Raw genomic sequence first — 13647 nt, 5'->3', positions numbered from 1 at the left:
ATGGCTGTAGAGCCCTTGATCATTTTCCATGCTGAGAGTGTCCCTCAGGACTTAACCCATCCTTCATGCATAAAGTGGTGTCCAGTGTGGCTCTAAACCAATCCATTAATTTTCCCACCTTTTTCCCTAACCCACAAACCAAGGGAGAAAGAATTCTGCACTCTTTAGATGTGCACAGACAGCTAAGATTCTACCTGGACAGGACTAAATGTTTTAGAAAAACTGATGAATTGCTAGTCAGCTTCGCTGCAGGGGCAGAGGGCAAGGCCATATCCAAACAGTCTCCGAATGGATAGCACACTGCATCCATTTCTGCTACAAACAGCATGGGGAACCACCCGCAAAGGGGCTCAGGACACATTCCACCAGAGCAACCTCCACTTCTGCATCTTTTCTCAGAGGGGTCCCCACCAGGGGCATCCTGGAGGCTGCAACATGGACATCTGTTCATACCTTCACCAATCATTACCACCTACCTATCTTCTCCAAATCCAGGGCAGGCTTTGCCACCGCAGTCTTGCAGGGCATCCTAGCCAGACCCCAGTCTTCTTGACTGCCTCCATCCTTTTCTACAGCTTTGTGAATCGACCCAAATGTGATGACTGCAACAGTGAAACATGAAGAACATAGTACAGTTGTGTACACTTACCATAAATGTAGATGTTTGAGCGTGTTCACTGTTGCAGTCCTGGTTTCCCTCCCTCCACCCCCCCCTTGTGTGTGTCTCTCTCTCTCTCTCTCTCTCCTTATAAGGAATTTTTGGTATTTACTTTCTACTGGTGGTGTTCTTCCACCATAACTTGGCTCCTTATTGGGGGGCTCCTGACATTTAGGGCAAGAAAAACTGATTAAATGGCATCTGCTGCCTGATTTTATATCCCTGACGACCTGACATCAGTCCCGGATTGACAGCAACCGATGCAGAAATACTAAGCCTCTGGTATTTTGGCTGACTGAGGGTTACCCCTGGCAGGATAACCCAAATATGAGTGCAACAGTGAATACACTAACATCTACATTTGTGGTAAGTGTACACAACTGTACTTTCCGGATGGTCGCTTTACAATCCATCCTGCCTTACCTGCAGGAAAATGACTGGATGTGCTCTATAGACCTTCAGGATGCATGCTGCCATGTAAAGATGCACAGATGCTCCGGAGGTTTCTCCGCTTTCAGCTAGGAGCCAATCACTACCACTTCCGGGCCCTACCCTTCGGTCTCACCACAGCCCCCAGAGTGTTCACTAAGGTCATGTCCAGAGTAGCGGCTCACCTGAGGCTTCAGTGCATACAGGTCTGTTCGTACCTGGAGGATTAGCTCCTTGCCTCTCCCACCAGGCATCTACTCTGTCAAGCCAGGGTTTATTTCCGGAGGTTGTCAGACTTGCTGGACATCACTATAAATATAGCCAAGTCCTCTGTATAACCGGTTCAGGTCCTTGAATACATAGGGGCGAGAATAGCTGCATTGCAATCCAAAGTCTTTCTGACTCCAGAGCGGGTTCGGAGCCTTCATCTTCATGTCCTCACGATTCTTCAGTATCCCTTTCCCCCAGCTGCGGTGGTGGTAAGAGCCCAAGGATCCATGCCAGCCACTATCACACTTCTTCCATGTGCTCGTCTTCACATGTGGGTTCTGCAGTGGAAGTTGGCGGTGCAGTGGTCCTTATTGGATCGGCCTTTGACTCATCTGATGTGCTTAAGCGAAGCGTGCAAGATGTTCCTCCTCTGGTGGCTCCACTCTCCGGAGATAGTAGAGGGATGGTCCTTTGTTGTTGCCCCTCCTAAAGCCACGGTGACAATGGATGTCTCCCGATTAGGATGGGGGGGGGGAATTGCTCGGGCAGGACAGTCCAAGGTACATGGTCCCTAAATGAGACCAATCTGCATATCAATGTTTTGGTGACTAGGGCAGTCTTATTAGCGTTGCAGGCCCTTCGTGCCATTCTTCCTCTGGGAACTATTGCGATTCAGACTGACAACATGTCAGTGGTCTGGTACTTAAACAGGGAGGAGCCAGATCCTACCCCCTTTGTCAAGAGGCCTTGAGAGTATGGGAATGGGTGATCTACAACAACCATTTTCTGATAGCAACGCACATTCCGGGTCAGTCCAACATACTAGCGAACAAAATGAGCAGAGCTATTCTAATGCCTTATGGGTGATCTCTGAATCCTTGTGTAGTGGAGCAGATCTTCCTCGAGTGGGATCGGCCTTGCTGCGATCTCTTCACATCTCCTTCCAATGCGAAGTGCAGTGAGTTCCTCGCTCTGATTCCCCCACAGGGGGAATCCCGCAGAAACGCTCTGGTCCATGCTTGGCCTCCCGGTCGTCTTTATGCATATCCCCCATTACCCCTCATGACAAAGTTTTTACAGAAGGCTCATCGGGTGGGGAGTAGTCATTCTCATTGCCCCATTCTGGCCATGCTAGATCTGGTTTCCCTGTCTGTGGTCTCATCTGGTAGCGCCTCTTGGATCTGATTCTGGATCTTATTTTTCACCCTTTGATTCCTCTTCCAGACCTGGGCAGTCTGAAGCTCGTGGCTTGGCTGCTCCAGTTCCATTGATTCCAGGACTCCCGGACTTTCTTCCCCTGTTAAGTCTATTCTGGTGGCAGCCCATAAGTCATCTATCAGAAATGTTTATAGTAGTAAATGGAAGTGTTTTTCGATCTGGGCTTCTCAGAGGGATCTAGATCCGTTTACAGCTCTAGTGCCAGCGGTTCTTGATTTTTTTTTTTTAGCACACCTTTTCCAGCAGAGCACCAGCTGTTTTACGGTGAAAGTTCAACTGGCTGCCATTTTTAATTTTCATGTAGGATAGGCAGAAATATGGAGTCTGGATTCTTGCAGACTTTGCAAAACCTTCATTAAAAGGACCTTTCTTTTACGACCTCCGGTGAAGCACCCCACTCCTCCTTGGGAGCTTACCTTAGTTTTACAGGAATTAGTTGCTCTGCCCTTCGAACCGGCTACATCCGTTGACTTGAAATTTTTGTCTTGGAAAACAGTTTTCCTAGTGGTCATCTCTTCGGTGAGGAGAGTGTCAGAACTTCAAGCATTATCTATTAAACCCCCTTATATGGTTTTTCATAAGGACAGGGTCTTATTTTCGGACTAATCCTTCCTTTTTGCCTAAAGTGGCTTCAGTCAAATATCAATCAGTCAATATGCCTGTCTTTTTTTCCAAAATTTCAGAGCAAGGGGGAGTATAAACTAAATTTGTTAGATGTACATAGGCAAGTTAGGTTTCTACTTGCACAGGACTAAGCCCTTCCACAAGTCTAACCAATTGTTTGTGTCCTTCTCTAGACCTTTTCTAGGCAAACCAGTTTCCAAGGTAACAATTGCCAAATGGATTTCCCTTTGCATTATGCAAGTTTACAAAGATAAAGGTATGCCTGTTACAGGGAGGGTTCATGCCCATTGTGTATATATATGTATATATAGTTAGTGGTTTTTCTTTTTCTGATTAGGCTCTGTCATGAAGGTTTTAGTTTAAATGTATCGGAATAGTAGTTTATGTAATACACTGAGGAAGGATATTGGCCTGATAACTTTGCGTATTCTAAATAAGTTCACTACTTACTATTGTTTGCCTAGTGTTTCTGATCACTGGACTTTTCCTTGCTACACTCTACCAAGCACATGGCTGTTTCCAATGTTCACTTTAAAAATGTCTTTATTTTGGACGTGTGTCATGAGTAATTTTTCATCACTTCCCATTTTTACCAGGGATTATTGGATGTGGACTGAAAACGTAGAACATCTGTAGTACTTTGTGTAAAGAATCTACATTTAGTCCTTTGCTTTTTTTCTCATCTGCTTCATGGAGCTTGGGATTCATCCCTTTGTGTAGCCACTATGGAGGCTGCCTGGTATGAGGTGTAACATTTATCCAGCATATTAAGTGATATTTAAGGAAACCTTTAATGTGGCTTAATTATCCTCTCGGTGACCTCCTGTGCTTGGACAGTCTCTCCATCCAGTTGCTGCCTTTCGGTGCTGTATAGAAACTAGGCGAGTATGCATTTACATTTTTTTTAAGTCCTTTCATTGCTCTTTACTGTTTAAATGTGTATTTGCCCAGGTTAAGGAGTAACCAGGTGGGTGCAGGAACTAGGCATATTCTGCAATACATGATGGCTTGATGTGCTGAGGTATATTTCCTTAAGCACTGGAACCCACAGAGAAAATAAATTGTAGATGAAACATGCTAAAATCTTGTACTCGCATTGGAGGGCTTTCTCAACTATTATGTTTATGTATGTTTTCTTTTTGTTGCACTCTTTTGTTGGTTAAAGTAAGGAATACTGTCTGATGTGCGAAATAGAGACGTGTGTGTGTGTGTGTGTGTGTGTGTGTGTGTGTGGACAGAGTTGCTGTTTAGATTTGTATTGCAAATTGAGAGGGATTAAAATCTAAAATGAGATTCAGAGATATTGTACAACTTGCAGGCTGTCTTCCTAATTTTTTGCAGTGTATAAATGCTTTGTCATTGTAAACGTTTTCATCTTTGTTTACCCACCCCCTCCCCAAAGGAGAAGTTTCTTGAGGTCATGTTAACATCAGTGTTTGTATACATGTTTGTAGATGGGGATATATTGCACACATCACCACAGAATATATTTTCATCATTGCAGTGTTTGTTTGCAGGGTTTCCATGAACCAGCATTCAGCTGACTGTCTTACTAAAATTTTGTAAGATGAATTTTGTACATTTAATTTCGCATCCATGAAACTTCCTGTAACATTTATACTTCACTTCCTTTTGCAACAGGATGTCTACTAGAGTTCTTTTAGCTACACTTTCTATTCCAATCACCCCTGAACGCACAGACATTGCTCGTCTCCTGGATATGGATGGTATCATTTTGGACAAACATCGTCGTTTGGCGACACTTCTGGGCTTGCAGGCACCTCCTACACGTGTTACTCTGATTAATGACATGGTGAGTATGTAATATGCAGCTGTTTTGACCCATTTTATTCTCCTCTGAGCTTTAGAGTGAAAAAGTTTAAATTTGCTTTGTGATGTTTCAAGAGGCTGCTGTCATTAGATGAGATTTAGAATTTCCTCTTTGAATACTTTTTTTTTACCTGGTTTTTATGTGGGTGGGGGATGCATTTTCTGCCAGTTCTCATTTGTTTCTGATCTAAGTGCTTGAGCCCAGTCCCGTTTTATCCATTTCATTGTTGCGACTAGCCGTTTCATCTTGATCCTAGCCTTTGTTGCAGTTTCCACATTGATGCTGAAGGAACTCGGATGGGCATAGTATTCTTGTCATTGGAACACTATCCTTGAGCCACAGAGAGGTAGTGCTTGTTGGTAGGAAAGCAGAGTGTATGGCAGTTTCAGGTGTTGGCATGGCTCTCTGCTATAGCAAAAGAGTTATGATTTGTTACAGCTGGGTTTTCCACAGCTTGCAGTGATCTATCCCATTTTAACAACTCTAGAGGTTTTTTTTTAACAGCTTGATAGCTGACAGTCAACCTCCCGCTAAGAAAAGTCCCAAGTTATATAAAGTACATTAAAATCTTACATGTTCTTAGGTAATGTGAGCTGTATTAAGACTAGCCAGTTTACTTCTTACTGATTTGAATTACTGTATCCCGTTTGTTATATTGGCCTTCCCCGTCCCATGGCCAGTAATTATATATGACCCCTAATGAGAAGGACTAGGATCACATGATACATAATTTGAGGGGACCCATGCATGGGATAAAGTATTTAGGAGTGGTCTGTGTCCATTAGTAGTACAGGAATAAGTCCTGGGATGGGGAGTCTATTCCAGAGCAGCAGTATCCGCTGCATAATATACTTATCTCTCCAGGTAATTCTGATCTAGCAGAAGAGGTTTAGATTCCTAGACTGAGTATTTCTGATGCCGTTTGACTTGCTGATGTGCAGTAGATCCATCAGTATTGGGTCAGAAGGATGCCTTATATGCTAGACACAGGTTACCTCTTAGGAGTCTGTAAAATGTAAAGTATAGTGACAGGGCTTTCATTTGGTCCATGTAGGTCATATTGTTTAGGTCTTGTGTCCTTTTAGTATTGTGTATTTGTGGGTGTTCCAGTTGTTGCATGTGTCTAGACATATGCTCACCAAAGGGGGCGTTATATTCAATGAATGACCTACCGAGGGCTGAGTAGAGGAGAGCGACTGCCATAGATCTAGACCCAATCCCTTTGTTTATAAGCTGTGCAATACAGAAGGACTTTTGTACAGCAACTGACATGATTAAAGGTTAGGTCACTGTTCCTATAAGTTTTCAAATCCTGAACAGCTGAGGCAACTCTTAAGGGATGTATTGTCAGTGTGGTAGTCCTCCAGGGTAGATAAATGTCCCAAATGAAACATTTTGTATGCTTTATAATCCCAAAAAAGATGCTGCAGTTTTTTCCTTATGTAAAACTTCTGGTGTTAGATTGTAAATGCTAGACCCAAAGTTTTTGAGAGGTTTGAAAAGAAAGTTTTATTCTTTAACTTTTTATAGTTTTGAACTGCTGGGCTCACACACTAAAAATGTTACTGTTTTCCTTAAATAACACAAAGTTAACTGTTGACCATTCCTCTTCAGAGGTTAAAACTTCATTGAATTCCTAAATTAATTGTATCTGCTTGCCATGTAACCAAGCCCAAGTGCTCTTATGATTCTGCTGATACTTTATTCAGAGTTGCTACTGTTGGGTTGGTTATGAGAAGATTTGCTTGGTTACATTCTCATAACTCATCAGAAGATGTTAAAACAGATTTCATATTCTCCTTCAGAAAATGTTTTATTTGGCCCTTCGGCGGAGGTCTTTAAAAAGTTTCATGAAAGAAGGAAAGTGATTCAAGGGATAACACATTTCTATCCCTCCTTTTCTGAGTTCAGTAAAAACTTTCTTCATGACCCTTTTCAAAAAGCAAACAAACAAAATTTTAAAAGCAGTGGCAAAAAGGAAAAAGCCTGTCGGAGCAAAGACAGCCCATAAAGTCAGAATGATTAACTTACCTGTTAAAGCCCCCCACCCTGGCAAGACTGTTCCTCGGTCTAGGTCTTCATCTTCCCTAGTGACGGCAGATTATCTCAGGCTAAATGATTCTGAGAATCATCCAACAGGGGTACAGATGGCAATGGGATCCCCTCCTTTTTCAGAGATTCCTCCTCATCCTGTAAACCAAACCTCAAAATTTCTTAGTTTTACATCACATTTTGCTCTGGGAGATGTAGACTAAATGCCCTTAGATCAGATAGGCAAACGTTTTATTCAAGGATCTTCCAGAGGAGGACTGCATTTGTTGACCATTTGTCACCCCCTTTACTAGTCTCTACATCAGTTTCCCAAAGTTTAAAATGCTTTCACCTCAAAACTTTACCACTCATGCCCCCCACTTCTCGATTTCATAGACATGTTGGTTGTAAGATGTTTACCATCACATTCGTGTTGGCAAGGAATAAAGACTTCAAAGATTTGATTTTTTTTTTTGCATCTGTCTCTCATTTAGTTCTGTCTTTGGCACAAAGCCAGTTGGGAGGCTGTGACTGAACAGTGATCTCATGTGGTTTGCTAGATCGTGGCCTGAATCTTTTTTAGTTGCTCCTACTTCCACCAACATACCCCTTGAGGTTGATGAAAACCCGGCAGTGTGACTGGTGGTAGGGTCCGCTGCCTCGGCGAGTACCGGCATGGAAGCCATCAGGAGTGCAGATCCTAGCATGTCCGAGGCTATGCAGATGTCAAGTTTGGATGACATGGGGGGAACCACGACTAGTTATTGCAGAAGACTTTAGGACTGTTCTAGCTTCTTTGTCTAAAGAGCTGTCTGAGGTAAGGCCCACATCCACCATCTCTCTAACAGGATAAGCATGTAAAAAAGAAGCAAAGACTACGCATGTTCTCACTCCTTCTACCCCTATGTCGTATTGGGATGTTTTTACGCAGGGTCTTGAGGCTCTGATGGCGTTGAGGCCTCCAGCTTCGGATTTTCCAATAGTTGGCCGGGCTTTCTTCTAGTCGGTGCTGCCGTTGGGGTCTTAAGGACTTTCTTCAGGGCAGCCTGGAGAACTCCAGATTTAAGACACTGACTCTGAGCTTCCTCAGATGAAGACTCTTTAGCACACTCCACCCAAATTCCTTCTCCACTGGAATATGCTTCCCCAGAGGAAGAGTCTAATGGGGGCAGAATTCTCCCATAGAAGATCTTTCCTTTGGGAAACTATTAATAAGATGATTGAATTCTTTAAGTGGGATTCTTCTTAAATTTCAGAACAGAAGAGCCATTATGAGCTACTTCATCTGAAGGCCCCTGCTCCTTCAGCAGTTTTCCAGTCCTGCCAGCATTCTTAGATTCTTTTTAAGGCAGCTTCCAAGACACTTGACTCTCAAGCCCCCGTCCCACAAAGACCTGATTGCTTCTTTAAGGTCCCTGAGGATTGCAAGTGTCTTTTTAAATGCCCCTCAGGTAACCCTTCTTTGGTTTCCATTACTTCAGATAAATCTTCATGGTTATCTTCCTCTACTAAACTGCTTCATTCTGATAAGGAAAGTGAAATTTTAGAAAGGTTGGGTAAGAAGGGTCTGTACTTCTTCTTCTACCTTGGCTATCAAGGCAATTAATTACTAAGCACATGTCTAGGTATGCCTTGGCTTTTCTAAATCAAGCCACCCTGGCTCTTTCCCCATGGTCTGACTCAAAGGCTATGTCACTGGTTCTCTCTCATCAGTCTCCTCCCAGGTAACTAGACACTATCAAGTGTAGTTATGATGCAGGTGAGGCCCTTCCATAGCAGCAGCATCTGCTGCTGTTCTTAGAAGGCATTCCTGTTTACATCTCAAGGCACTCCCTGATGACAGTAAGGCAAAATTGCTTGATCCTTTCCTCCCTCTTTGGAAAAGTAGCTGCAGAATTATTTAAATCACTGCAGTAAAAAGGTAAGGAACTTCAGGATTTGAAACACTTACTTGTTTCACCAGTTCAAAAGTTTCATAGGACCTTTCCTGCCAAGACCCCTTTTGTCAGGAAATCCACTCACTCATCCACTTCTGTTCCTTTTGATACCAGGCCATGCAAGTCCTCCAGGAGACACCCACAGGCTAAGGCTGATGTTCTTCATGTTTCACTGTTGCAGTCATTACATTTGGGTAATCTGCTGGCAGGTAGCCCTCAGTCGGCCTGATTAACATTCTTGGGTCCTGTGTCTGTTGCTGTCCCTTCTTCCGTGATGTCAGGTCATCAGGGGGTATAAAACATGCAGCCGATGCCATTACATCAGTCTTTCTTGCCGCGCGGTGCCTAAAGCAGAAGCAATTCGCAGGTGCCGGTCGGCAGACTCCTGAAATTTTCGGTAGAGTTTCAGAACCGAAGTCTTCAACTAAAGGGCCAAGTTCCCCGTTGGGGAAACTTTTTCTTGCTCCTTACCAATGTCAGTAAAAGTTAATAATTGCATTACTTGTGGGAAGCAAATACCTCATAAGGATTTTCATTTGTACTGTATTCCTTGCCTAGGCCCTGACCACAACGTACCTTGCTGTCGGTTTTGTGCTAAATTTAATCAACGCACTATTAAACGTCTGTATATTTTTGCATCTAACTATTTCGGCTCACTCTTTAATTATCCAGAAATGTCAGTTAGCAATCCGACTACTGGAATACCGAAAATGCACAAAGAAAGACAGGCCGTCGAGGTCCAAAACTGACGGCGACACTTTTCCTAAGCCAGTTCGCCAGTACTCGGGTGCTTTCGCAGCCCCCGATACCCATTATTTCTAATTTGCAGGCCTCTACTGAGACCCATTTGGAGTCCGGTATGCTGCAAGATGCTTCAGTTATGGAACCCATGGATGTCTCTACCTTAGCTGGGTCCGGAGCCACTGTGGAGGCACCGGCTTCTGAGGGTGTTTTCAGGCCTACAGATTTGTATATTAGATCGACGCCATTTTCAAAACTATGACCAAAATCTAAATCTGTCTAAAACACCTACGCTTGGGCCACATGTGCAGGCCCCTATGCCTAAAAAACAAATGATCAAAATGGCTGAAGATTTAGTTACTCTGATCAGGGGTAGACAAACCCCCCCCTCCCCCCCTTCTAAGAGGCCTAGGCAAGACATTGACTATGAATCTTCTGAACAGGATTCTATTATTTCTGACTCTTCTAATGAACAGTATTTGTCTACACCTAGTTATGAGGACTCTGATGCAGAAGATTCCATTCCTTCTGCTTCTCCCCCTGAGGATTTTTCTTTTGGGGAACTTTACATACTTTAAGGGAACATTTTCACTGGGAAAGTCAGGATTTCTCTGAATCTAAAGAGACTTGGGGATTTTCTTCTTCTTCAGCATAGGCCTTTGGCTATACCTCCTGTACTAGACATTGTTTTTTCAGAATCTAGTATGGCTTCTGATTCTCTGCCTCTGGCTCCTTGTAAGCCAGACAGATACTACAGGGTTCCAGGTTCCCACAAATTCCTTTTCAAAAATCCTGTTGCAGATCCTGAAACCATTTCTCAGGGTCCCAAGGGCATTTAGGCCTCTACGGCTAAAAATCCTACCCCTTCTGATAGAGATTCCAGGGCGCTGGATAGATGAGGTAAGAAGGTTTACACTTCTGCAACTTTGGCAGTCAGAGCTTTAAACTGCCAATTTCATATGCTTAAATATAAACAGCATTTCATGGGACTGCTTAAACAGAAAATTATATTCATTTCTGACTGCGTGGAAAATAAAGATTTACAGAATTTATTGCATTCAGCTGAACAAGTTGGAAAACATAATTTGCAGAGTGGTTTTGATTCTTTGGAGGTCTCTTGCAGGGCTGCTGTAACTGGGTCTGTGCTAAGAAGGCATGTTTGGCTCAAAGAGCAAACTCTGCCTGATCATGTTAAAGCAAAATTGTTGGATGCTCCATTACAACAGGACCGTCTCTTTGGTGATAAGGCTGAAGAAGTTTTAAAAAAGATGAAAGATAAAGCTAAATCTATGCAAACTGTGGAAGATTTTTTTACAAGTGCAACCTCCAAGATTTAGTAGGCACTGGCCTACTAAGAACTGGTCCTTTCCAGTTCCTTCGAGAGCCACTCAAGTTAAACCCAAACATTCCAAAGTCTCCAGTTTTCAGTCACAAGGGACTTTTAGAGCAAAACAATGGGGTGCCTCCTCCTCCTCCAAATCTGGAAACAAGGCACCTCCTTATGGTAAACAGTCACACTGACTTCCCTTTACACTTACCAAGCACTTGACTTTCAGCCGCCCCTTTGGGGAGGGACGGGGGGGGACTGGCACTTCATGCAAGAAATTGGCAACTTATAACCCAGGGCAAATGGGTTTTAAATATAGTATCTCAGGGATACAGATTTCATTTCCACATGTTGCCAATCCCAAACGGATTGCAAGACCTGCCCCCAAATCCTCATGAACATGGTGGCTATTCAACCAGTACCAGAAGAGGAAAAGGGACAAGGTTTCTATTAAAGACTTTTCCTGGTACCCAGAAAAGACAAATGATGGCATCTAATTCTGGACTTATCTATTCTAAACACATTTCTGGTCATTCCAAAATTCAAGATGCTGACTCTTCAACAGTTACTTCCTATGCTAGGCAAAGATGCCTGGTTGGTAACTCTAGACTTAAGCGGCTTACCTGCATATCCCAATCAGGGAATCTTGCAGAAGATACCTCCACTTCAAAGCAGGCTACTTGCGTTACCAGTTCTCTGCACTGCCCTTTGGCTTATCTACTGCGCCCAGGGTCTTCACAAAGTGCCTGGATCCAGTAATTGCATTTTGCAGGCAAAGAAATATTCAAATATATCCATACCTGGACGATTGTCTAATTCAGGCAGAAAACAAGGACGTTCTTCTAAAACATCTGGCGTTTGTAAAAATGTTTCTAACGTGTCTAGGGTACACCATAAACAAAATAAATCACAACTGTTCCCCTCTCAAAAAATTACATTCCTGGGTACAAGCTTGAATACAACTGCCCAGATTGCTTACCTTATGCCAAAAAAGCAAATACATTTGGTAACTTACTTCAAACAGGTGGCCACAAAAACCCTGCTTATCTGCAAGACAAATTCTGCAAGTCTTTGGGTTCATGGCCTCCTGCAAGACTGCATATGAGGAAACTTCAGTGGTACTTAAAAAGTGTATGGAGTCAACATTATCACAGCCTGGAAACAATGATTCCTATCATACCTTGCCTGCAACTAGAGTTCCTATGGTGGGCAGAGGCCTGCCACCAAAACAAGGGACTGACATTCACTCCACCCCCTGCCGCCCAAACCCGAACTACAGATGCATCAGACTATGCTTGTGGGCTCATCTGGCAGGGAAGTGTATTCGGGGCAAATGGAGCCCAAATCAAATGCACCTTCATGTCAATCAAAAAGAGGTGCTAGCTGTACAGAATGCACTGACAGCCTTCAAGGACTACCTTCATCCAGGACAATTAATGATAAAGACAGACAGCACCATAGTTGTGGTACATAAACAAGCAGGGGGGTACACACTCCTACCCCCTTTGCAGACTAGCCATGGCATTGTGGAACACGGCCTTGACCTATCAAATACCAACTACAAGCTCAGTTCCTGCCAGAAAAGCTGAATACTCTGGTAGACGAACTAAGCAGAAATCTCATGGACCCACACGAATGGAAACTGAAACCACGGATTTTCAACTTGCTGACCCGGAAATGGGGGAGTCCAGACATAGATCTTTTTGCCTCATCTTAGAACTATCAGTTGGACAAATTCTACACAAGAACTATTCACGAAAAAGCCTGGAAAGTGGATGCTCTGTAATTCAGCTGGAAAACCTGTCAGTCTATGCTTTTCCCCCTGTGCCTCTGCTATCCAGAGTTCTACTAAAAGTCAAACAAGACTAACCAAAAATGATTTTGATTGCTCCAGACTGGCATCGCCAACACTGGTACCCACACCTTCGCAATGTGTCACACCTTCCACTGTGGCACCTGACTCGGACACCTTACTTACTGTCTCAGCCGAACAACCAAATTCTGCACACTCGGCTCCAAACTTTGAATCTTGCAGTGTGGCTAATCACTCAAATTCACCCTTAGCATCCCTCAGCAAACCTGTGATGGATGTCATTTTGGAGGCAAGAAGGCCTAGCACTAGAAAATCGTCTGCTGACAAATGGAAAAGATTCTGTGCCTGGAATCAATTGCAAGGAATAAGCACAGCAGTGCCCGATATTCCTCCGACTTTACAATACTTAACTGAGATGCTTCACAAGGGCCTGTCCTTTTCCTCCATAAAAATCCATGCCTCAGCCATTTCAGCTCATTACAACACAGAACCTTCCCTCTTCTCTCATCCTCTGCTAAAGCAGTATCTCAGAGGGGCCAAAAACTTAAGACCACCCAGGAGAATACCAACCCCTGCCTGGGACCTCAGTTTTGTATTGGAAAAACTCACTCTCCCTCCTTTCGAGTCAGCTGCTACTGCAGACTTAAAATTTCTCTCCTGGAAAACAGCGTTTCTTTCAGCAGTCACTTCAGCTAGAAGGATTTCCGAATTACAGGCTCTTATGGCAGTGGGAGCCTTTCATTATTTTTCATGCGGACAGGGTGTCTCTCAGGACCAATCCATCCTTCATGCCTCTTCCAAGTCATACTCCTCTGTCCTTTTGCCTCT

The 13647-nt window shown here is 43.6% G+C and overlaps 1 protein-coding gene across 2 annotated transcripts in view; it reads left to right on the top strand.

Moving 5' to 3' along the window:
• Positions 1-13647, top strand: part of EIF3A (eukaryotic translation initiation factor 3 subunit A) — a 1696172-nt gene that overhangs the window by 437165 nt on the left and 1245360 nt on the right. For both annotated transcript variants that reach the window (XM_044055975.1, XM_044055974.1), the window contains exon 7: positions 4781-4952. In XM_044055975.1, the coding sequence (XP_043911910.1) occupies positions 4781-4952 (172 nt within the window). The remainder of the gene's footprint in view (positions 1-4780; positions 4953-13647) is intronic.

Source organism: Protopterus annectens, chromosome 14.part0, assembly GCF_019279795.1.
Source record: "Protopterus annectens isolate FY-2018-M chromosome 14.part0, PAN1.0, whole genome shotgun sequence".
Lineage (NCBI taxonomy): Eukaryota > Metazoa > Chordata > Ceratodontiformes > Protopteridae > Protopterus > Protopterus annectens.
The sequence above is the reverse complement of the archived record's forward strand: the minus strand, read 5'-3'. Positions and strand labels throughout refer to the sequence as shown.